Source organism: Lepidochelys kempii, chromosome 2 (genome assembly GCF_965140285.1).
Source record: "Lepidochelys kempii isolate rLepKem1 chromosome 2, rLepKem1.hap1, whole genome shotgun sequence".
Classification (NCBI taxonomy): Eukaryota; Metazoa; Chordata; order Testudines; family Cheloniidae; genus Lepidochelys; species Lepidochelys kempii.
The window spans coordinates 51,760,761-51,783,568 of NC_136381.1; the positions used below are offsets into that span (position 1 = coordinate 51,760,761).

The 22,808-nt window shown below is 41.1% G+C and overlaps 1 protein-coding gene across 9 annotated transcripts in view; it reads left to right on the plus strand.

Annotated features, from left to right (window-relative positions):
- Positions 1 to 15,832, plus strand: part of SNX16 (sorting nexin 16) — a 30,545-nt gene extending 14,713 nt beyond the window's left edge. For 8 of the 9 annotated variants that reach the window (XM_073330715.2, XM_078851497.1, XM_073330714.2 and 5 more), the window contains 4 exons: positions 9,080 to 9,149; positions 11,865 to 12,001; positions 13,882 to 14,001; positions 14,272 to 15,832. In XM_073330715.2, the coding sequence (XP_073186816.1) occupies positions 9,080 to 9,149; positions 11,865 to 12,001; positions 13,882 to 14,001; positions 14,272 to 14,380 (436 nt within the window). In that variant the 3' untranslated portion in view covers positions 14,381 to 15,832. The remainder of the gene's footprint in view (positions 1 to 9,079; positions 9,150 to 11,864; positions 12,002 to 13,881; positions 14,002 to 14,271) is intronic. The other variant, XM_078851498.1, reaches the window with a different exon arrangement.
- The last annotated feature ends 6,976 nt before the right edge of the window (positions 15,833 to 22,808 follow it).

Genomic DNA, 22,808 nt, shown 5'->3' on the forward strand with positions numbered 1-22,808 from the left:
TTTACTCTGGGATTATTTCTCTGTGTTGAATACAGAATTAATAAATGGCTTTTAATTTATGTTGGAATGAGATGATAGGTTTTCACAGTTTTAAGGGCCTACAGTACTACACCAAAATCACTTGCAACAATGTGCATAAATTTGAGGTGTTTAAAGTTATGTAACATAGTATTACCATGCAAGGTAGTTTTATTAGTGGTATGGCAACAAGAGTATTTCTATATTAATTCTGGTTTTCCATAATACAATAAAAATTTTCTAGAGTCCCACTGATATGAGACTTTTGAATTGAGGATAATTATACCCTCTTCTTGTGAAGCAAGAGTAACAAATACAATTTTAAGATTTCTTGGGGGAGTAATTGGGGAAGGAGAAGAGGTTGAAGTGGGTGCTGGGAGGGAGAGGTATAGATTAGAGAGCCTCTGCATGGTAGCCTACACTGAAACAAGGAGAATCTCTAAAAGAAAGGTAAATAGTGTCCATCTCTTTCACCCTCTCAGGGCTTGCACTTAGAAAGGAGCCACCAAGTTGCTTCCTTAAACTGTATGAATGCGACCATGTGCTCTTCCCCTCAGCCCTTCATAGCTAAAAAAGCTGCCTTTTTATCTCAGGTTAATTAACATGCCTTAGCTATCTTGAGATAAAAACTGAAGACTAGGCACTTCAGTTTTACCATGAGGTAAACAGCCCTATGCCCCTGCCAGCCATGGCAGTTTACCATGGCAGTTTACCTCATGCTAAAACTGAAGTGCTTTTTCTTCAGTGTTTTTTATCTTGGGATAGGTAAGGCATGTTAATTACCCTGAGGTGAAAAAAGCAGCTTTTTTAGCTTTGAAGACAAGCCCTTAAGTCTTGTCTACACTTGAAAAGCTACAGCAGCAGGAAGCTGCAGCCCTTCAGTGTAGTAAACACTACCTGTGCAAATGGGAGGGCTGTTTAATTGTGCACTCATACATTCTCAAACAAGTCTTAGAGCATTTTTATAAACATGCACATTCTAAACATAAGCTGTAACAGTCAATTCAAGTACCATGAATTCTGGACCACTGTATCCCAGAGTGCACAGCATACTACAGAGTGCGCAAAATTTGATTGCAGACTGAAGTGACCAGTTATGTTGGTGTAGGTAATCCACCTCGCTGAGAGGTGGTAGCGAGGATGACAGAAGAATTCTTCCATTGACCTACCTCTGTCTACACTGGGAGTTAGGTTGGCTTAACTACATCTCTCAGGGGTGTGGATTTTTTATATCCCTCCCTGACCAATGTAGGTAAGCCAACTTAATTTTCTAACGTAGACCAAGTTTGTCTCATCATAAATGTCTTTTTTTTCAGAGTGCAAAAATTTCTATTGTATGTTTGACTGGAAGGCATCTTGTTCCAAAATTTTTTTTGGGATTGGTCCTAACTACATGACCATTTGCATGATAGCTACGTTCCACCAGAAAAATGGAACTGTTGACCAACAGGAGAAGGCTTGTTAGTTTAGGAGACAGAATTTTCACAGAAGCTGGATCTAGCTATGGAACTTGCTCCCACAAGAGAATACTCATGGCCCTCACCACTTGCAGAACTAAATGCAGAACCTTAGTTTTTCTCAGTAAGTTCTTCCTACATAGACCCTGATGAGGAGGAAGTGTTAAACTAATCAAGCTATTCATCAAGCTGGGAAGTAAGACTTGTTTCTGTTTTTAAATAGTTGGGTGGTATTCAGATTGTAAGGCAGTGGGTACCAAATTGGTACTTAAAGTGTACTTAAATTGGCCATCATGATGGCTGTATCACAGAATCTGAATAAAATAGCTGTCCTGCTGGTCACCTCAGTCTGCAGTCAAATTTTGTGCACTCTGTAGTATGCTGTGCATTCTGGGATACAATAGTTCAGAATTCATGGTATTTGAATTGACTGTTAGAGCTTACGTTTAGAATGTGCATGTTCATAAAAATGCTCTGAGACTTGTTTGAGAATGTATGAATGCACAATTAAACAGTCAAGTTCTTTTTTTCCACCCCACCATCACGAAGAAATTGAATACAAAACCCTTTACTAAAAGTGTTTTTATATGAAGTAAAATCAGGAAATGTAGTTATGGCTCTGACAACTGTTACTTGGTCAAGTTGTACATCCCGGTCTTTAAATTCAGTGTGTGTTTGTTTTAGAATTGCCCTTACAGTTTTGCTTGCCTCTAACTGGTTTAGTCCCACAAAACTGCAGCACTGGTTATTATGCTGTTCAAGAGTCTCTTAGGTCTGATCCACACTTAAGAGTTGTATTGAGGTAACTATTTTAATTAAGAGTGTAGCTTTAAAAAACAAAAACAGAATAATTACACCAGGGAAAGCTCTAGTGTGCCTGCAGTTATACTAGTGTAAAGGAATAGCTACACCTGTATAAAGCACCTGTATATTGATATAACAGCCCACACTATGGGTGTTGTACTGCTTAAACTATACCCGTATAGTTATGGGTACAACTTTCTAGTGTAGATAAGCCCTTACTCTGCTGCCATGCATCTGTAGTTCTATCAAGGGCCTCACATCTCACAGTGACTCTCATATTTAATAGGCCTGTCATGCATCTTAGAGAGAGACATGTTCCACTACAGAATATCCTGTAGCCTAGTGGAATGTATCCCAAGCCAGGAGATCATGAGTTGTTTTCTCAGCTCTTGCACCAACTGCTGTTAATGTTTCAGCACACTTCACGACCAGCATTAACCAAGATCTCATGCCCTATCAAAGGGGTGGTAATTATTATTCACACATATTACATGTAAGATACCTGAGAAATTGCACAAGATCACATCAGGCAGAGCAGGAATAGAAATCCAGTCTCAAATATGACAGATCCACTTTTCCATGCTGACTTTCAGAAGGAATATGCCAAATAATGAGGTATGACTCTACTCCCAACACCTGGAATCCTGATACCTAACATTCTAGTATTGTCCGAGAGTGAGTTTTCCAGTAGTTACACATGTGACATGTCTTCTTCTAGAGGTTTGTCTATAGCTGAAATGGAAGAAATTTGTACTGTGGATCTGAAGGTCATGGGCTTACACCCTGCTGATGACCCATGTTGGAGAAAATGTGTATTATGACCCCTTCCTAAGTTAATGCCATTCCCAGGAGTAACAGTTGGAATGGTTTTGTATTGTAAAACGTATTTAGAAGTGAATTTGAATATTTTGCTAACGTTTTATCATATTAGTGTTCATATTTTGGTTAATGGGAGCTTTCCTTTGAAGAAGGGGTGGCGTTGTGGTACTTTTAGAGTGTGTTTGAAGAAGTGAGTGTGTCAATGTCAGAAAACTTGCCTGTGCCTCCAAAACCTGGAAGACCCTGCCCCTGTAAGCTCCAAAAAGTTTAGAATTTGATTTAATAACCTTATTTTTCTAGAAAGTAAGCCTTATTCTTGAAGGTGTAACATTCACACTGATTGGGGGACTTGTTGCCTCATGTCATTACTAATAAGTAAGGCTACATTTTAGTCACGGATATTTTTAGTAAAAGTCTGACAGGTCACGGGCAGTAAACAAAAATTCACAGCCCGTGAGCTATCCATGACTTTTACGATATACCCCTGACTGAAACTTGAATGTGGGGCTGGGGGAAGGCAGCCCAGGTGCTGGGAGAGTGGCCGGCGGCATGGAACCCGGGACCCACTCTGGTGCTGGCCGGGGTGGTTGGCGGGGCCGTCAGGCTCCTTACCTGGCTCCACACTTCTTTCCTCCCTGCCCCCACAGCAGCAGAGTTTCGGTGTGGGAGGGGGTAGGAGGTTGGGGCACTGGACGGGGTAAGGCAGGCGCTGGACGGCGCTTACCTGGGGGGGCTCCCCAGAAGCAGCGACATCCCCCTCACTCAGCTTCTAGGCAGAGGCATGGCCAGCCAGCTTTTCCCACCATCTGCAGGCTCCATCCCTGCAGCTCCCATTGGCCGCGGTTCCCAGTCAATCGGAGCTGCGAATCCAGCGCTCTGGGAGGAGGCAGCATGCAGAGCTGCCTGGCTACGTCTCCACCTCGCAGCTGAGAGAGGGGGATGTTGCTGCTTCAAGAAGCCCTCCAGGTAAGCACTGCCCAGACCCCGCCTCACCACATCCCTGCCGTCTCCCACACCCAAACACTGTTGCTGGGTGTTGGGGGAGGGGGTTGCCCGGTGTCCCGAGACTGCCCCAACAGTGGCTGGTGCGTCTGGCGAGGGGCTGCCTGACCTGCCCCTGAACGAGGCACACCGGCCACTGCAGAAGTCGCTGAGGTCGCAGAAAGTCACGGAATCTGTGACTGCCATGACAAACTTGCAGCCTTACTAATAAGCTATGGAACCTTTCATCAGTAGGTCACCAGTCTGAATCCTTCCTGGCTCAGCAGGGATTAAAAATTACCACCTTTGAATGGCTGTTTGGAGGAGTCTGTGGATCTCTGTTCTAGCTTTGTCATCACACCACCACATATTGTGCTGATTTGCTGAGAGGCCAAGAACTGCGTGGGTCATGGAGACTGAACTACCTTTGTTCTTTTGAGAGGAAGTCTTTTCTTTGTTTTCCCTTCCCTGCCATATTAGGGTTGAGGCATGCTGGCAAAGCAGCATGTGTGGGAAGCTTGCCTGCTGATCAAGAACTTCTTTTGCTAGGGCTGTGAGGTGCCTTTCGCTAGCACTAAATTCACACAATAATTTAAAGCTGAAATGTATGGTAGTATGCAAGTTGTTTGCAAATATGCAAATTATGTCTGAATTTGAATAAAAGGTCACATAGAGCAGCAAAAAACTTAGTAGCTATGCATCTTGTCTGATCATTTTCCTGGTGCATTGGAGAGCCAGATCTCTACCTACAAAACTTAACATACTCCTGCAAATTCATGTAATGGGGCAGGAGGGAGAAAGAAGCCTAACCTGCTGAGTAGGCTGTGCTTTGTTCTTCAGAAGCAGCAACATCTCTCTTGTCCCTCCACCCTACCCTAGGGGGAGTCTTAAAGGGAGGCACTCAGTTTCCTGCTGTTGAGATTTGTAGGATAGCTTTACACATGTGTTTGCTTCCTCTGCCTCCCCTGCCCACCAGATGCAGCATAATGCAGCTCTGTCTTTCACTTGGCACTGCTGCCTGTTTCTGTCTTCTTGCCTTCTTATAGATAGGCAATAGGACTGAGGGAAGAGGGAATCATGTAGTAACAGGTGGTAGGAGAAGCAGAGGGCCATGCAGGGGGATTAAGAAGGTGGTGAAAACTACAAAAGGAGAGCTGTTCTAGATTTGGTTTTGACAAATAGGGAGGAACTGGTTGAGAATTTGAAAGTGGAAGGCAACTTAGGTGAAAGTGATCATGAAATGGTAGAGTTCATGATTCTAAGGAATGGTAGGAAGGAAAACAGCACAATAAAGATAATAGATGTCAAGAAGGTAGACTTTAGCAAACTCAGAGAGTTGGTAGGTAAGATCCAATGGGAAGCAAGTCTAAGGGGATAAACAGTTAAAGAGAGTTGCAGTTTTTCAAAGAGACATTATTAAGGGCACAAGCAAACTATCACACTGTGTAGGAAAGATAGGAAGTATGGCAAGAGACCACCCTGGCTTAACTAGGAAATCTTCAATGATCTGAAACTCAAAGATCATTCTGGGATGTATCAGCAGGAGTGTAATAAGCAAGACACAAGAAGTAATTCTTCCGCTCTACTCCGCACTGGTTAGGCCTCAGCTGGAGTACTGTGTCCAGTTCTGGGTGCCACATTTCAGTTAAGCTGTGAAATAAATTGCCTTGGGAGGTTGTGGACTCTCCATCATTGTCTAGCCGACTCTTAAAAATCTCCAAACACTTGTCAGAGATGGTCTAGATCCGTGGTTCTCAAACTCTGGGTAAGGACCCCACGTGGGTCATGACCTGGTTTTAATGGGGTCACCAGGACTGGCTTAGACTTGCTGCGGCCCGGGTCTGAAGCCTGAACCCCACCACATGGGGCTGAAGCCAGAAGGCTTCAGCCCTGGCCAGCAGGGCTCAGGTTACAGGCCCCCTGCCTGGGGCTAAAGCCCTTGGGCTGTGCCCCCTCCCCTGGCCCAGGGTGGTGGGGCTTGGACAGGCTCAGGCTTCGGTCCCCCATCCTGGGGATGTGTAGTCATTTTTGTTGTCAGAAGGGGATCGCAGTGCAATGAATTTTGAGAACCCCGGTCTAGATAATACTTAGTCCTGCCATGAGTGCAGGGGATTGGCTAGATGACCTCTCACAATCCCTTCCAGTCCTAAGATTCTATCTCACAATCTGAGAGGAGAAACTCCCTTCCCCATTATGGTCTGAAAGGGTAGGGATAAAGGAAAGGGGAAGAGACTCTCATTTCTTCCTCTTTTCTCCCTAAAGTTCCTGTTTGGAAGGGGGATGGGGCAGTGAAATTAAAGTTAAACACCATAGTAATACAAATTAAAATGCATTCCCAAGGGAGTTACAGTAAATAGTAGCCATAACTTTTAATTTCTTAATTTCTGTTAATGCAAAAATGCATAATGTATATTATTGTACTTGACTCTAATTTGCCAAATAATTTACAGTAGAAAATCACAGGACTTCCCACAAGCTGTTCTACAGAGACACCAAGGAATTGATATGACCTATTGTAAATAGAAGTATTTATATAGCAGACTGAATACTTAGATGTAATTGTTACGCTTTTTGGTTATCCTCTTTCCACACTAAAGAGCTTTACAGTATTTGTCACATTATTCTAATCCCACATTTTGTAGTGTAATAGGATTTCTAACAAAATAATGTGAAACTAGATACTTTAAAATACATTTGGACTGAACTTTCTGAAATCAAGGGTGAAGATATTAAAGGACAATGGTGAGCTGCCGTGCTTTTATGTAATAATTCTTCCGCATTAGCCATATGCAATCTCATTCAACACAGCTCACATTTTATAAAAAGAATGGTTCAACCAGATAAAGATGGACTATAGAACCATATTAAAAGAGGGTCAGCTGTTTAAACAGTCAACTAAACAAATTTTACACATTGCTCTAATATGGTTGTTTTTCAATATGGCCCAACTTTCTGTGGTTGAATAACTATTTTTACATGTGAAAAGTGTTGGATTGGTTTTTTTTTCTAGAAAATTAATAGATCACTCTATAATCCAATCAGTCATGGCTGGAGCAAATCTAAAATTAGCAGTTGGATTAGATCCAGCCACAATTGTTAGGATTACATAGTGATTTCAAGTACTATGTGAATATTTAAAACTCAAAATTCTTAGGAAAAACTATTTTAATTGCAGAAAACTCTGGACAAATAGTTTACACTGGTCACAGTTTGAATGGGATGGAGGCTTGAAAATTAAGGCCTGTAATGAAAGTCTGGATGCAGTCTTAACTTCAGAGTCAATATTGTGTGTCTCACATGGGCTCCAACCTCCACTTAATCTATAAAACAGCCAACTGATTTCCCAGAGAGGAACTGTTTACGGTGGTGTAAGGGGTACTGCTGCCTACTGTGATTAAAAAGTGAGGCGATTAGGGCAAGTGGGAATTTAAACTTCATATTGGCAAAAATAATTCCAAAGAGGGAGAGGTCTCTCGAACAGGAAAGTTGAAGCACCATCAACTGGTCATTCAAAACTGAGTTGAAAAAAGCATTTAAGAACATACTCGACAATCCAGCAATCAAATGGAGTATAGCAGTCTCTTTCCACTAGACTGGTGGACTGCAGAGTGAAAAGCTGAAAGAAGAAAAAATAGCAAAATAAATGGTTAAGCATAGGGTGGAGAGTGTATTTCTGCATTTCTAGTTGCCAGTCTTAATTAAAGTTGGTTAATTAAACAAGTAGGTGAAAAAAACTTGTTCCCATTAAGTTTTACATGTGCTCTTCCACAACACTGAACACCTGTTCCTGTGTTTCAGATTTTGGTGTGGTTGAGAGAAGGGGAAAATGGCATTCCCTGCATGCAACCTGTAGGGAGTGAAGGGGGGAATAGGAAATTAGGGACCTAGACTTGTGTTTCTACTGTGCCAGTTTTAGCTTTAGACACTTAAAGGGTGTAAGGGTCTGCTTTCTTGACATTGTTTTTAATCCAAGTTAAAGATGATGATGATATCTGTAGCAGGGTAAACCAGAACCCCAGAAGTCAGGTCTTGGCCAGTCAAGGAAGGAGATAGATTTGAGGAAATGTTTTTTTTAAAAAGTATTTAACTTATTTAATATTAATATTTTTTAAAATGTTTATTTTTTCAAGAAATGTACAAAAGCTATGCAGTGCAATGGGCATGCCCGGCACTCAAATTAATAATTACATACACTAAGACAAAGGAATGCAGACATTATATTATCTATTGGTGTGAACTTCTAGGTTCTGTTTTCTGATACAGGAAATGTCTGGCTTCTAAAGATGAATTCGTATTAGTTACAAATGTCATCTATAAAATATAGGTTTTAGTAATGACATAACATGTCCCACTTACATGTAATTCATCCAGGTAACACCAAACTTGGTACCTGGAATTTTTTTACTGTGTATTGGTTAATGGATTGGGATTTTAAACCAAGATCCTGCAAATAGATCTATCTTTGTGTATCCTTGTGTCTGTGCAGAGCCCCACTGATGTAATTGAAGAACAGATCCCTAGAAGGTTCTAGCCCTTACTAAATAGTACTGTAGTGATTTTAGTTCATCTTTTAATATTTAGTAACCAGGAGAATTTTACTGTTAAATATTTAAGGTGCCTGGGAAATAGCTAGTCAATTGTCATCAAAATGATCAATTTCTCTCAAGAAGCTCAGAAATCCTCATTTTAAACTAAACTCCCCTATATATTTTAAATTCATAACTTAAGCATGGATGTAAAAGCTTATGAGAAATTCATATAGTCTCTGTTAAGTACTGTTACTGGCTAAACACACAAGCATGGCTGACATAAAAAGAATAGTATATAAACACTTATGTATATTGGCGGGAATAATATGAAAGCATCGATTCCTTTCATTAACAAAATCATTAGTCACTTGCAGAAACCCTTCAGTTGTGTTCATCTTTAGATATTGTTGCATGTTACTTTTACACCTCAGCTCAATATATATATATATATATTTTGTTTTTTTGGTGAAGCCTTGCAGTGAGAGAGTTTCTTTGTTTGGATGATCCACCAGGTCCATTTGATAGCCTAGAAGAGAGCAGGGTAAGTGCTATATAATATCATGTGACAAGAACAAATAGTGAATATAGAACAATAATAATATTTGTTTTTAGAATATTGTAAAATATCGGCAGAATATTGTCATTTTTCCTGTATAGCTGGGGTAGACTTTCATTAATTCATAATCAGAAAGCAGTAACTGCTTGTGCTTAATTTTAAAACTGACCAACCATTTTTGAATGATCTGGGCCCATTAATAATCTTTTGTCCTCTTCTATTGATACAATGATCCCTAAATGTGCTTTGTCCTCAGGGGTTACTACCGTATACTAGTTGTTGGCACAGGTGAAGTGGGTAAGAAGATAGCTAGAGTGTTAGTGGCAAAGGTCTAGTTTAGAGTATGACAAACTACAGGATAAAGTTACTGCAATTGTATGTCATAGTTGTACAAGTTAGTTTTCTGGCTTCACAGTAGCATCAGCAAAGTCCCAATGAGCAGAAATATTTCAGGTGGTGAACAGATGGTTAATCCACGCCATTTACATTTAGTAAAAGAATCGCATGTTTCTCACATTGAGTTACTTTGCAGATAAAATAACTCTGATTCAGATTGAGCTGTCTGTTGTGGCAGCAGTCTTCCCTTGCTTGCATTTCAGTTCAGTGGAAACTTCAGCAATGCTTTTTGCAGGGAGCACATTATCTTGGTGCATTGTAATTTATACTGTCAATTTGTTTCTGGATGCAGTCTGAAGTTTAGACCTATAAAGCCATAAACAAATTGAGGCATGGCTGTCCAAAGCTATGTCTGCATTGGGGAATTTTAAAAGAATCTCACTGGTTCAAATGAATGCATATTAATGCTGGTGGAAGCTAAAATGTAGATGCAGCTCCTTCAGCCAGACCCACTTTTACCACCCAAAGAAACCTGGAACCCAACTTCTGACAATCTCTCTCTGGGTACATTATTGTGTACATCTTCAAGGATTCAGTGTATCATTTTGTATAGTATACACTTTCATTTCGAAGATGGTGAAATCAGTTTTCATGTTAACTATTTGATTATAAACTCTGAGGTAAAAACAAACCATTTATAGTAATGCAAACTAGTTGAATGACTAGTTCACGCTAATTAAACAAGCATTCTGTTCATAGCAATAATAATCATACACATATTTTCCTGATAGGTATCTCAAGCTTAGATTCTAGTAGCACTAATCCATCTCCTTACCAGCCTAACAACTTGTATAGTACACTTACTGGTGTTTAGTCCCATGCAGATTTCAATAATTTCTTTGGGCAGCAGGTATGCATATACCATATTTTCCAGGGTTATTTTTTTTAAAAAGTACGTGCCCATTTAGCACAATTAACAGCTGCTTTGTTGACTCTTAATTCAGTGTGTACATTTTTCTTTCTTTGTGGACTATTTATGTGACAAACATTTAGGTGCATTAGTCTAGCTGTTCATACAGTTTTATAAGGAATTCGTATAAATGTTCTTACACTACTTGTACATGTATAATGACCAATCTCTAAACCCGGGATACTCTGACATTCTGCAAAATACAACAGAATCCACATAAATGGCTTCCTGAAATGGAACATCTGCTTAATTGGAGTCATTGTTAGGGGTTCACTGAAAATGTTCATTGTGAAGGTTTAATTGGGTGTCAAGTGTTTTCTGGAAGACTATTCCTGCTATGCACAGGTGTGAACAAAACTCATGCTAACCTGACAATTTGTTTCTAATGGCCTAGGTAAATTTACTATACCATAGGAGTTTGTTTCTAATGGCCTAGGTAAATTTACTATACTATAGTCAATAAGATGAATTAACTTTTAAACCATGAAGTAATGTAAAGTCAGATATCTTTTAATGTATAGAAATATCTTTGAATTGGGGATACATTGTGTTTTGTTTCAAATCTATATAATTGTAAATATTACCACCAATTTCATTAATTGTTATTCAGCGATGGACTTGTATGTTGAAGCAAAATACAGTATCTTCCCAAAACATATTTTTACAGGTGACTTTTAGACCTCTGAAAAACAATAGAATTGCTGACACTATCTTAACTGTAGCATACAGGTAACTTCACTAATATGAACCATATTACTTTTGACTTTAATAGGGCATAGCCCTGTCTAAAATGTTCACATTTAATAAGTCCAGTGAATCAATGGTTAACTGCATGTAATATAAACCAAAAAGTTCACCTCTGAGTTGGATGGTTTCATTATTTAGTGAGGAGGACACACACATTATTAAATCAGAAGTGCTCATTACTGGTGGCAGACTTACTGCTAACAGTAATAGAACAGTAGGCTAGATGCCAAGACTTGTACCATATCCTGCATTAAATGGCTATATAGCAGTATACTTTAGCCTTACACATTAAAACTGGAGAGAGTTCACTGTGAAATTCAGTAGGGTATACATGCAAGGATTACTTTCAGGATGAGGGCCTACTTTGTCAATCCTGTATTTATTTTGCAGTTGGTTACGTAAATGTCAGTGGTGTGACATGGCAAAAGTATTTCAGTTGTGGTATGGTGTAATAAATGGTTCAAAGCCAGTTACATCTTTTTATTAAAGACAAAACTACAACTTTTAAAATTCATTAGACAGCTCTTCAGGGGATCAATACAAAGAAAAGCAACTATAACCCTGTAACTATTGTACATTTTTAAAAGAAAAGCCGTAAACTCAGTCCACTAGGGTTACTGGCAAATAACCTTGAAATTTTCTTTTAGGCTTTTTGTGAAACTCTGGAGGAAACTAATTACCGTCTCCAAAAAGAACTTATTGAAAAACAAAGGGAAGTGGAATCATTGAAGAAATTATTAAGTGAAAAACAACTTCATATAGATACTGTAGAGAAGAGAATTAGGTATGTTGTGGCTTCAGTATTTTCAAAATTTCACAGACTGATGTTAGTAGCTATCCAGATACATCAGTCAAGTGGCTGTGCAGAAGGCAGCGTTTTAAATAATGCTTTCTCATATGTTGAGGGGCTAGCTAAGGAAATGTTCTGTGTTTGTTTTTTAAATCATTTTGCCAATCATACTGTTCCACCTCCTCTAAGATCAGTGAAAACAGGTAAGAAGGTTAAGTACAGTCCGAACTTTGCCTCTGCAGTCCTTGGTGTGTGGAATGCCTTCCTGGAAGTGAGAATGGTGGTTTATTTGGCTCGCTTTAGAAGTTTTAAAGTTCCCCTATATCTGAAAGCCTTTGACATGGCAAAATGATTGCTTGATCTGTTCTTGTGGTTTCATCTCTTGTATTTCATGTGTGTTTGTAGTTTTAACTTTGTTGCTCTGAGGTGCTTGGCATGCTGCAGCAGATAAACAATTTGTAGTCCTGTTTCAAAGCTCTTTAAATCAAAGAAAAAGTAGTGGCAAGGCTTCATAATAAAATTTTATTGTGCATATCTGCTAAAGTATGCAGCAGACCCAGGGGAGATGATGTTGAAATATTGAGAGTTCTGCAAGACCTGCTGAATCTATCATTCTGGAATTTTATTTGGAAAGGAATGAGTCCTCAAAGCCATGTTAGGTGCTTGAAAAGCTCTAGGGATGTGTGCTATGGCATATACAAGTTCACTAAAACAATGAATATGGTGTTGGATGCATGACTTGAATTTAGTCATTAACACAATAAGAAAATAGTTTGAGGAACTGTTACTGCAGCTATTGCAAAAAAGATTAGGAAAACTCACAAACAAGCCACCAGTCACAATAAATAAAGTTATAAATATTATGCTTTCTATAGCTTAAATTTCAACCAGTCTGAAGATCTACTGTCGTAAGATTGTTTTCAAACAAATTTTAAATGTTTCCCGTCCAACTACAGTTTCTTCTTTTCAGAACACTCTACTTTGAAAGCAGCTTTACCTTTTTTAAAAAAAGTAGTAGGAGTAGGGATTGGCAGAGATGTATGTTTGGACAGGAAAAGAATAAATTTGACTGAGGTGGAGAGAAGAGATGGAGGCAGGAATGAGAAGGAATTAATGAATAGTATGAAAAAACAAACAGCTTTGTACTTCATTAATGTTACAATTAAGTGCCAGATATATTTCACGGACGTAATATGCTCTGGGGACAATCCATATTCTCATGGCAAAATACCCATTTTTAGCCAGGATCTGTAGTACAGGAACTTGCCACTGACCTAGTAATTTTTGTCCCACCATGCTTCAGGAAAGACCCTGTTACCTTTCTATGTTTCATTGTTAATGAAACACTATCCTACTTAGGCAAACTTGTGAAAAAAAATGTGTGTTTGTTATATCCACCAATACCACTTATTCTCTATCATTGGCAATTTTCTATGACCTATGTTGTACAGGAGGTCAGACTAGATGATCACAATGATCCCTTCTGGCCTTGGAACCGATGAAGTAGAGCCTTAAGAAATATTGTTTAACATTCATCTGCATTCGCTGCTGATCTCTTACCTGAAATCACAGTCCTCTGTTTGGGGCATCAGAATCATTTTGTGATATGAAGGACAGAGGATTAGCTTCAGGTGAGGAATAAGCAGCTGGAGCTGATGAGCTGCTCCAAAACAAAGATCCTGCGTAAACTATGGAACTTTCTAATAAAAAAAGAAACAAGAGGGGTAAGTAGGGGGAATGATAGTTGTTTCTAAACAAAATGTCTCATTTAAAATGAAGCATTAGTGGCTCTTCAAGTGCTGATTCACTACTGAATGTTTTGTCAAATATATTGGTTATATTCTACATAAATGTCTCTCTTGAATTTGCTGTAGGGATTTGTCTTTAGGAAATGGGAAAACACGCAGAATGTCAGGAGAAGAAAGTGAGTGCAGTGGTGAGGTGGAGTCTTCTGCAATAGAAGCAGATCAGGGTGCCTTGGGAGATGACAGCTGGTAAATGCAACTTTATTTTTTAACTTAAAATACATTAAGTACTTGACTGTATAGACATACTACTCATCTGTGTAGCACAAAACTGTTTACTGCACAATATTAGCAGCTGTACAATGTATTTGATATGGACCTTGGAGAAGAGGAGGTTGTAGACTTGCAGTGAGTAGTAGTTACCTAGTTTTGCAAATGTTTTGCAGATGAGAGGCATGAAATTAATACAGAGCAACAAACTGGTTTCTGTATGACTGACTTATTGATCTGTTGTTGCAGCTCTGATAAAGAGAATAATCAGACATGCTGGAGTGGCTTATTGGCTGAAAACTCTGTACCAGAAATTGAAGTTGCTGAAGTAGCATATACTGCTGATGAAGAGGAATAAATTAACAGCAGCTGTCATTACCTTCAAAAGTTTCATAATGCTTGGGACAGACTATTCATAGGTAAAAGCATGCATAGCTGTAAAGAATTTACAGCAAAGACCAACAATGCACACATTGATTGTTTACATAAACAAATCCTTACAAATTATTCACATAGGAAATATACTCATTGCTGCTTTGATTCAGTTTTTATCCAGCCTTTATATATTTAATATATTATACAATCTAATTAGGGCTAAATTCAGCTATGCCTAGATTCTTAAGTACTGAACACAGAAGATCATGATGATTTGCTAGCTAAAGCTACGTATATGTAGTCACCAGTCACATGTGACGTGTTACGTATTGCATGTTGCTACAGATGTGATACATTTAATGTGTTCATCTGTTTGTTTGTTTTTTCACATTCTTAAATAGCCATAAATTAATGCTCATTGAAATAAAGATGAACACAAGTTGGGTTTAATAAGACTATAGGAGCTACTATGTTTTTAAAGTTCTAAATGAAAATTTCTCTGGAGTTTTAATGCAATAAAATAAGACTTGCAGTGACAAAAGAAAAGGATTTATGAAATGAGATTATCAATGGACATTTTAATAAAACAAACTTGTAGTAGTTGCTGAAAGAAGTGAGCCATGGAAACCCAACACATGGTGTATGTTCATCCCGTTGTAGCATGTTGTAATAATTGATTTAGTTCAGTAATGCATCTTTATAATCCTACACCTTTGTCACACTCCCACTTAATGATAAAATCAGCAATGTTGCCTTTTATCCAGAACACTACCTCTTACCTTCTTGCTAATGCATACATACTTTGGGTTTTTTTAAACATAATCTAGATTATATGGAGATGACTGAATGATTTGTAAAAATAAATAAATAAATAAAAAGCCATATTTTTTCTTCACATTCATAATTAGGTTGAATCTAGTTTCAATGTATTTTTGTTTCGATATATTGTACACATGGGGATATTGCTACAAAACATTCTATAGCCTATTTTTCAAAATGTATTAAGCCAGGTGATGCACTTTATAATAATTAACTCATTTGTGCCAAGTTCAATTGGCTAATTTCTTTTGAGAAAGGGGAGTTGCAGGGAGGGAGAGGATTATGTTATGCCTTTTTGTATTTTACTTGTTCATTGCTACGGAAGTTAGCTGTAGTACTCTGGGTAAGCTTTATGAAATCTTTCATACAGCTTGTTTCTGTTCTGTACTTATTTACTGAAAGTGCCTTGTTTTCTTCTGCTTTTCTAGTGGGAAGAATGCTCCCCCTTCTCCCCACCCCCAACCACCCCATTTCACTCACTCCTTTGTTTAATGCTGTTAATATGCAGTGTCTGTGTGCTGGAGTTTTCAAAGCTAACTTTGTATTTCAGGCTGTATATATAATCTTTATGTAGAACTGTATGAACCCTTCTGGGGAAATAAAACTACAGACATCACATCAACTTTCTTTATCTGTTTGGTAGAAAGATTTTCAGTGCCTTGTGAGAGAAAAGTATAAAAATCTATCTGAAAGACAGATCGGCAGTGTCTTATTTATGTCATACAGTTGTTCAACTTCTAGTCTAAACTCAGTCATCTTTGTACCAAAATTTAATGTCTGCATGAAAATGTAGGAATGCTGCACAACATATCGGGAAACTTACTGTACTTCTACTGAAGGTAAAATAAAAAGTGATTAAAGAGTTTGAATATCCTACTGGGATAGCCTTTAAGGCATCCAGAGAATTCAATACAATTACTGACTTCTGGTACATTTAAAATTACTTATCTTTTTTGATAACTTGTCATCAAATCCCAGCAATCACTTACATGTTTAAAAAACAGGTCTGAACTAAATGGACTAAAATAGTATTGGTTTTAGGATTACAAATGTTTTTAAAAATATCTTGAATTTCGCTGATCATTTAGACAACTCTGTTTTAAAATTCTCCACCTATGTTAATTTTCTGTCTGCCTTTACTCGTTTAATGAATATAAGCCTAAATACAAAAATTTTACAAAGCAGTTAAATGGGAGGGTCCAGATTTGTGGGTGATTTTGTTTTGCCCTGCCCTCCGTAAAGATTGTAGTAAAGTAGAATACCAGAGTTACGAACTGACCAGTCAGCCGCACACACCTCATCTGGAATCAGAAATACTCAGGCAGCAGCAGAGACCAAAAAGAAAGGGAAAATACAGTACAGTACTGTGTTAAACATAAACTACAAAAAAAATTAAGGGAAAGTTTATAAAAAAGATTTGACAAGGCAAAGAAACTGTCTGTGCTTGTTTCATTTAAATCAAGATGGTTAAAAGCAGCATTTTTCTTCTGCCTAGGAAAGTTTCAAACATGTATTAAGCCAATGTTTGGTTGTAACTTTTGAAAGAACAACCATAACGTTTTGTTTAGAGTTATGAACAACCTCCATTCCCAAGGTGTTTGTAACTCTGAGGTTCTGCTGTATGCCTCTGTTCTTATAAACTGGGCTTTAATTGCCGTATCTTGTGTGTAGCCTCTATTCCCTTTAAGCACACTTCCAGTTGGTACCTCTCAGATACTTATGTGGATTGACACAGTAGGTTTTTAAATCAATTATTCATACAATGCATTTGAAATGTACTGACTAAGGTTTCCCTGTAATAGTCAGATGCAGCTAAACAAAAAATGCAATTTTGTGGAGCAAATACTTAGTATCACCTTATGTAAATCCACATAGCATACAATATGGGACTTCAATGTAGTTACACCACTGATAGAAATACAAAAGTAATTCCTTTTGGAGTTCAGCAACACAAAGTCATCTTGAACATCACCAGTAGCTAATTTTTTACCTCTTTGTTTCTCTAAAATTCACTTTTTTGTATGGTTCTTTTCAAGCTCAAATACCCTTCTATACCGTTATTTCAAACATTCTGATTCTAATACAACAAAAACCAGCTGGCAGTGGTTCCATTCATAAGCACTGAATTGTGGATTTTTTTGTTTGTGCTGTCGTCAATGGGTGTAGCATGCAAATTGAAATCAGAGCAGAGTCAACTATATAGATGGATTACAACCCAATAATGTCCTTGCCTCTGTTCTGCCAGAGTTGATGCATTGTATCATCTACTCCAACCTGGAGGTTGTTTTCTGTTAACATTGCCTAGCCCATATTGCTCCCAGAGCTAATATTCTTCCTTTCTGCATTAGTGCCTGACTACTCTTTCCTGCCCCAACTACCTCATGCTTATTTAGTGAGTCTTGCTTTTATTTCAGACTATTTCTCACCTTTATCAATAACAAATTGGATTTTTATTTCTATCCTCTAAAGTATTTGCAATCTGTCCCAGTTTTGCATCTCTCTCATTTGATTAGTGTACTCTAATGTGCCCTGTAAAATGAATGAATGAAAACACTGAACAGTAGTGAACCAAGAATGGATCCCTGTGGAACTTCATGTTGTGCCTATCCCACTTTGACAATGAACCATTAATTACTATGAGCAAAAATGCTCTGTTGGGGTCTACTCAAGGGGGGGGGAGCAAATGCACAATGAAACCAGGCCTGAAATTTACAGGTGAGTGGAGCCTATGCAGCATGATCCTCCTTACAAGCTCCTGCTACCTTCCCTCTGACTCATCTGTTTGGAACGCCACAGCATTTGAGTGGCAAAGTCCTAGAATAGGACTGGGGGATAATAAGATGTAGCCATGTTAGGTGGTAGGCTCTCTGAAACAATATTCTGAGAATATACATGAGAGCACTGCTTAGAGCAGCAATAAATTCCATTCCCAGTTTGGCTTCTTCTACTTTCTCTTTATTGGAGTTAGTCCATAGCTTCAAACCAGAGCCTAGTAGTGGTATGGCCAGCAGTTGGCTGTGTATCTAGCAGAACGGTAGTAAATGAAGATTTCAATTCAAAACTTGATAAATGTTTTCCTGGGTTTTTGCCTCTTTCATGAACATTTTTCAAACAGCCCTAGTAGTTCTTTGAGTGATTGCTCATGTGTATTCCACAATAGGTGTGCGTATGAGGTCACCCACAAGAAGTATGAGGCTGCCCACAAGAAACAGCGGGACAATAAGAGACGCCCTCAGAGACAGTCTCGGCCGGCCCCCTAGCCTGGCTCCTCTAAGGGCAAGCAGGCAGGGAAAAGGCGCTTTTGACGGGATGCTCAGGGGCACCTCATCAGGGATCCACCCTCAATAAAGCTCCCTTTCTCCAACCAGTTGTGTTCTTTCCTCCCGGAATAGTCGCGGCTAACCTCGGACCGATGGGTCCTCAACACCATCTCCCGGGGTTACACCCTCCAGTTTACTTCCTCCCTGCCCAACCACCCCCCTAACCCCTATCCCTACTGGGGGCCCCCTCGCATGAGGTTCTGCTCGAGCAGGAGGTGGGGCAGCTCCTAGGACTAGGAGCGGTAGAAGCAGTGCCTGAGGAGTTCATGGGCAAGAGGTATTACTCCCGATACTTCCTTATTCCGAAGGCCAAAGTGGGGCTCAGACCCATCCTGGACCTGCGAGGTCTGAACCAGTACATGGTGAAACTCAAGTTCCGTATGGTTTCCCTGGCCTCCATCGTCCCCTCCGTGGATCCCAGGGACTGGTGTGCTGCCCTCAATCTGCAGGACACGTACTTCCACATCCACATATTTGAGGGGCACAGGCACTTCTTCCATTTCGTGGTGAGACAGAATCTCTACCAATTCACAGTCCTCCCATTTGGTCTGTCCACTGCCCCCAGCGTGTTTACAAAATGCATGACGGTGGTAGCGGCCTACCTCAGACAGGCGGAGTCCAGTTTTTTCCCTATCTGGACGATTGGCTGGTCAAGGCATCTCCCGGTCGCAGATGAGGGATCACGTGGCGCTCCTTCTGTCCACGTGCACTGCCTTGGGCCTGTTGGTAAACAGCACCAAATCCACATGAGTCCTGGTCCAACACATAGAGTTTATTGGGGCGCTCCTGGACACAGCATCGGCCAGAGTCTCTCTCCCGCCAGAGAGATTCAAGACCCTGAAAGGTCTCATCGACTCAGTCTCAAAGTTCCCGGTGACAACAGCCAGGATTTGTCTGCAGCTCTGGGGGTCACATGTTGGCGTGCATGTATGTGCTCCATCATACCAGACTTAGGATGAGGCCCCTCCAGCTCTGGTTGGCCTCGAAGTTCTCCCAGGCCACGGACAGGATGGACAAGGTCCTCACCATGCCGGCCTCTGTGATCACCTCCCTATGGTGGTGGTCCACCCCAAACGACATGCTCCAAGGGGTCCCTTTCAGAGACAGGGCCTCATCATTGGAACTGGTGTCCGACGCGTCAGACCTTGGTTGGAGGGCCCATGTGGGGAACTTTCAGACCCAAGGCCTGTGGTCGGCCCAAGACCTGACCCTGAATATAAACATCAAGGAACTCAGGCATGTATGGCCTTCTGCTCGCACCTGGAGGGCAAGGTAGTCATGGTCCTCATGAACAACATGGACTCAATGTTCTATATCAACAGGCAAGGTGGGGCCCAATCCTCTGCCCTCTGCCACAAAGCCCTCAGTCTGTGGGACTTCTGTATAGCCCACGACATCCACCTGAAGGCCTTCCACCTACCAGGCGCCCAGAACGAGAGAGCGGATCTCTTGAGCAGGGACTTTTCCTCACGAGTGGTTCCTCCACCTGGAAGTGGCCCATCGGCTCTTCTGAAGGTGGGAAACTCCCCAGGTGAACCTATTCGCAACTTGGCAGAACCGGCAATGCCCCTGGTTCTGCTCCAGGGGGACCTGGGGAGGTGTGCTATCTCCTATGCCTTTCTCCTGTCCTGGTCAGGCCGGCTTCTCTACGCCTTTCCCCCATTCCCTCTAATCAGCAGGGTTCTGGAGAAGGTAAAGCCAGACAAGGCCCGGGTCATCCTGATTGCCCTGGTATGGCCCAGGCAACATTGGTACGGGACCCTCACGGGTTTGGGGGTAGCTCCGCCATGGCCGTTGCTGCCCCACCTGGACCTGCTCTCTCAGGACCAGGGCCGCCTCCTCCAGCCCAACCTAGCAGCTCTTCACTTCACGGCGTGGCTGCTCAGTGGCTAGGTGGAGAGGAGAGGATGTGCTCAGAAAAGGTTCAGCGCATCCTCCTTGAAAGTAGACGGCCCTCCACTCACCGTGCTTATTTGGCAAAGTGGTCCCATTTTTCTAGATGGGCAGAAGACCACGGTGTCTCTCCCGTGACTGCCCCAATCCAGCTTATTCTTGACTACCTGCTCCACCTGAGAGCCCAGGACCTGGCGCCTTCGTCAGTCAAGGTGCACCTGGCAACCATATCAGCCTTCCATCCGCCAGTGCAGGGGCACATGGTATTTTCCCATGCTATGACTGGCCGGTTCCTCAAGGGATTGGACCATCTTTTCCCATATTCTAGACCCCTGGTCCCGCAGTAGGAACCTGAACCATACACGGTTTTTCATAAAGATAAGGTCCTGCTCTGCCCACACCCTGCATTCCTCCCGAAGGTGGTCTCTGCTTACGACATGGGTCAGGACATTTTTCTACTGGTCCTCTGCCCCAAGCCCCACGTGTCCAGTGAGGAGCACCGTCTCCACACGCTCAATGTGCTACAGGCTCTGGCTTTCTACCTCGAGTGGGCCAAGCCGTTCAGAAAGTCCTTGCAACTATTCGTTGCCTCAGCTGAGTGCGCGAGAGGCCAGCCGATTTCCACTCAGCGGCTTTCCAATTGGATCACTTCGTGCATCCGTACCTGTTATGAGCTGGTGGGTGTCCCCCCGCCACCCATTGTGATGGCACACTTGACTTGGGCATAGGCCTCGTTGGTTGCCTTCGTGGCCCACATCCCCATTCAGGACATCTGTAGGGCCACCACGTGGTCTTCGGTTCACACGTTCACCTCGCACTATGCGATCATCTCCCTAACCAGAAATGACGCTGGGTTCGGCAAGGCTGTCCTCCCTCCTGGGAACTTGTGAACTCCTACCCACCTCCAACAGATATAGCTTGGAATCACCTATTGTGGAATACACATGAGCAATCACTCGAAGACGAAAAGACAGTTACCTTTTCGGTAAATGGTGGTCCTCAAGATGTGTTGCTCATGTCTATTCCACTTCCCACCCTCCTTCCCCTCTGTTGGAGTTGTCCGGCAAGAAGGAACTGAGGGTTGGGGGGACGTGCAGCTCCCCTTATACTGCACCAGGCAGGCGCCATTCCAGAGGTTGCGGGGGGCACTCCCACCCCCACGGGTACTGCCAGGGGGAAAACTTCTGGCACCGGGGCACATGGCGAGCACGCACACCTATTGTGGAATACACATGAGCAACACATCTTGAAGAACACCAGTTAAGGAAAAGGTAACTGTCTTTTACCAGTGCATGGCGAGTTCTGGGAATCCCTGCATAAGTCCAGCGCCTTGAAATCTCTGCAACTGTGACCAGAGTTTTTGTTAGGGATTGTCAGGCTCTGTCCAGTGTGAAGTCCAAATCACCTAATCATCAGTGACCAGATGTCCCAATTTTATGAGGACAGTCCTGATATTCAGGGCTTTTTCTTATATAGAGATCTATTACCCCTCACCCCATCCCGATTTTTCACACTTGCTATCTGGTCACCCTACACCTAACCCTCCCATGTAGTCATTAATCTCCAGTTGGAGTAATGTGTTTGCTTTTCCTTTGTTTTAATGCCAGCCCTGCTTTGAATTATTTCCCCTTCCCCTTAATCCTTTTTCTCCGTATATCATTAGTTCACCTCCACCATCCTGGAGCTATTTCCTTGAGATTTCTGAACAGTGCTGTAGAACATAATGTTCATAGTTACGTACTTTACTATAAAGCTTGAGATTGGCCTTTAAGAAGTTCTTAGTTATCCTGGCCTGTATCATTACATACACATTTCTGTTACTTAGTCTTGGACACCAAATAATCTGACCATCTAGAGTAGATGGAGACAGGTAAGTTCAATTAAATTCTGTAACATCCTATAACAATTACTGTTCTGCGTGATTGATTTTTATCTTCTTTCCTTTTAAATTAGCAGGATTCAAATGTTTGCTCTTTCTAGCAAAGGAGAAAGTGTTTTTGTCTGCCCCTGCTCTCTGCAGCTCTACTTCAATTTCCCTCTGAGACTGTGAGGATTGATCAAATGATTGCCAATCATGATAAACTTTTCCCATGGTATTTCCTTTATCCATTAAATATAGCCTTTTACATTCCAATGGGATTAGGTTCTGCTGTATGTCAGAGTTTGTCATTCAGAAACCTATACCTGAAATCCTGGAGTTTCTTTGTCTATAAAACCTTAACTCTAACTCTCTAGACCCTAACTCTCTGGGCATTTATTTTTATCATGTACTTCTTTGTCACAGCCTTGTTTTGCTGGGCACAGTTCTATGTTTGCCGTTTTCCCTGTATCTTTTTCAGGGAAAATAACCCAAGCCAGGGTTTTTAATATATTTTAGAA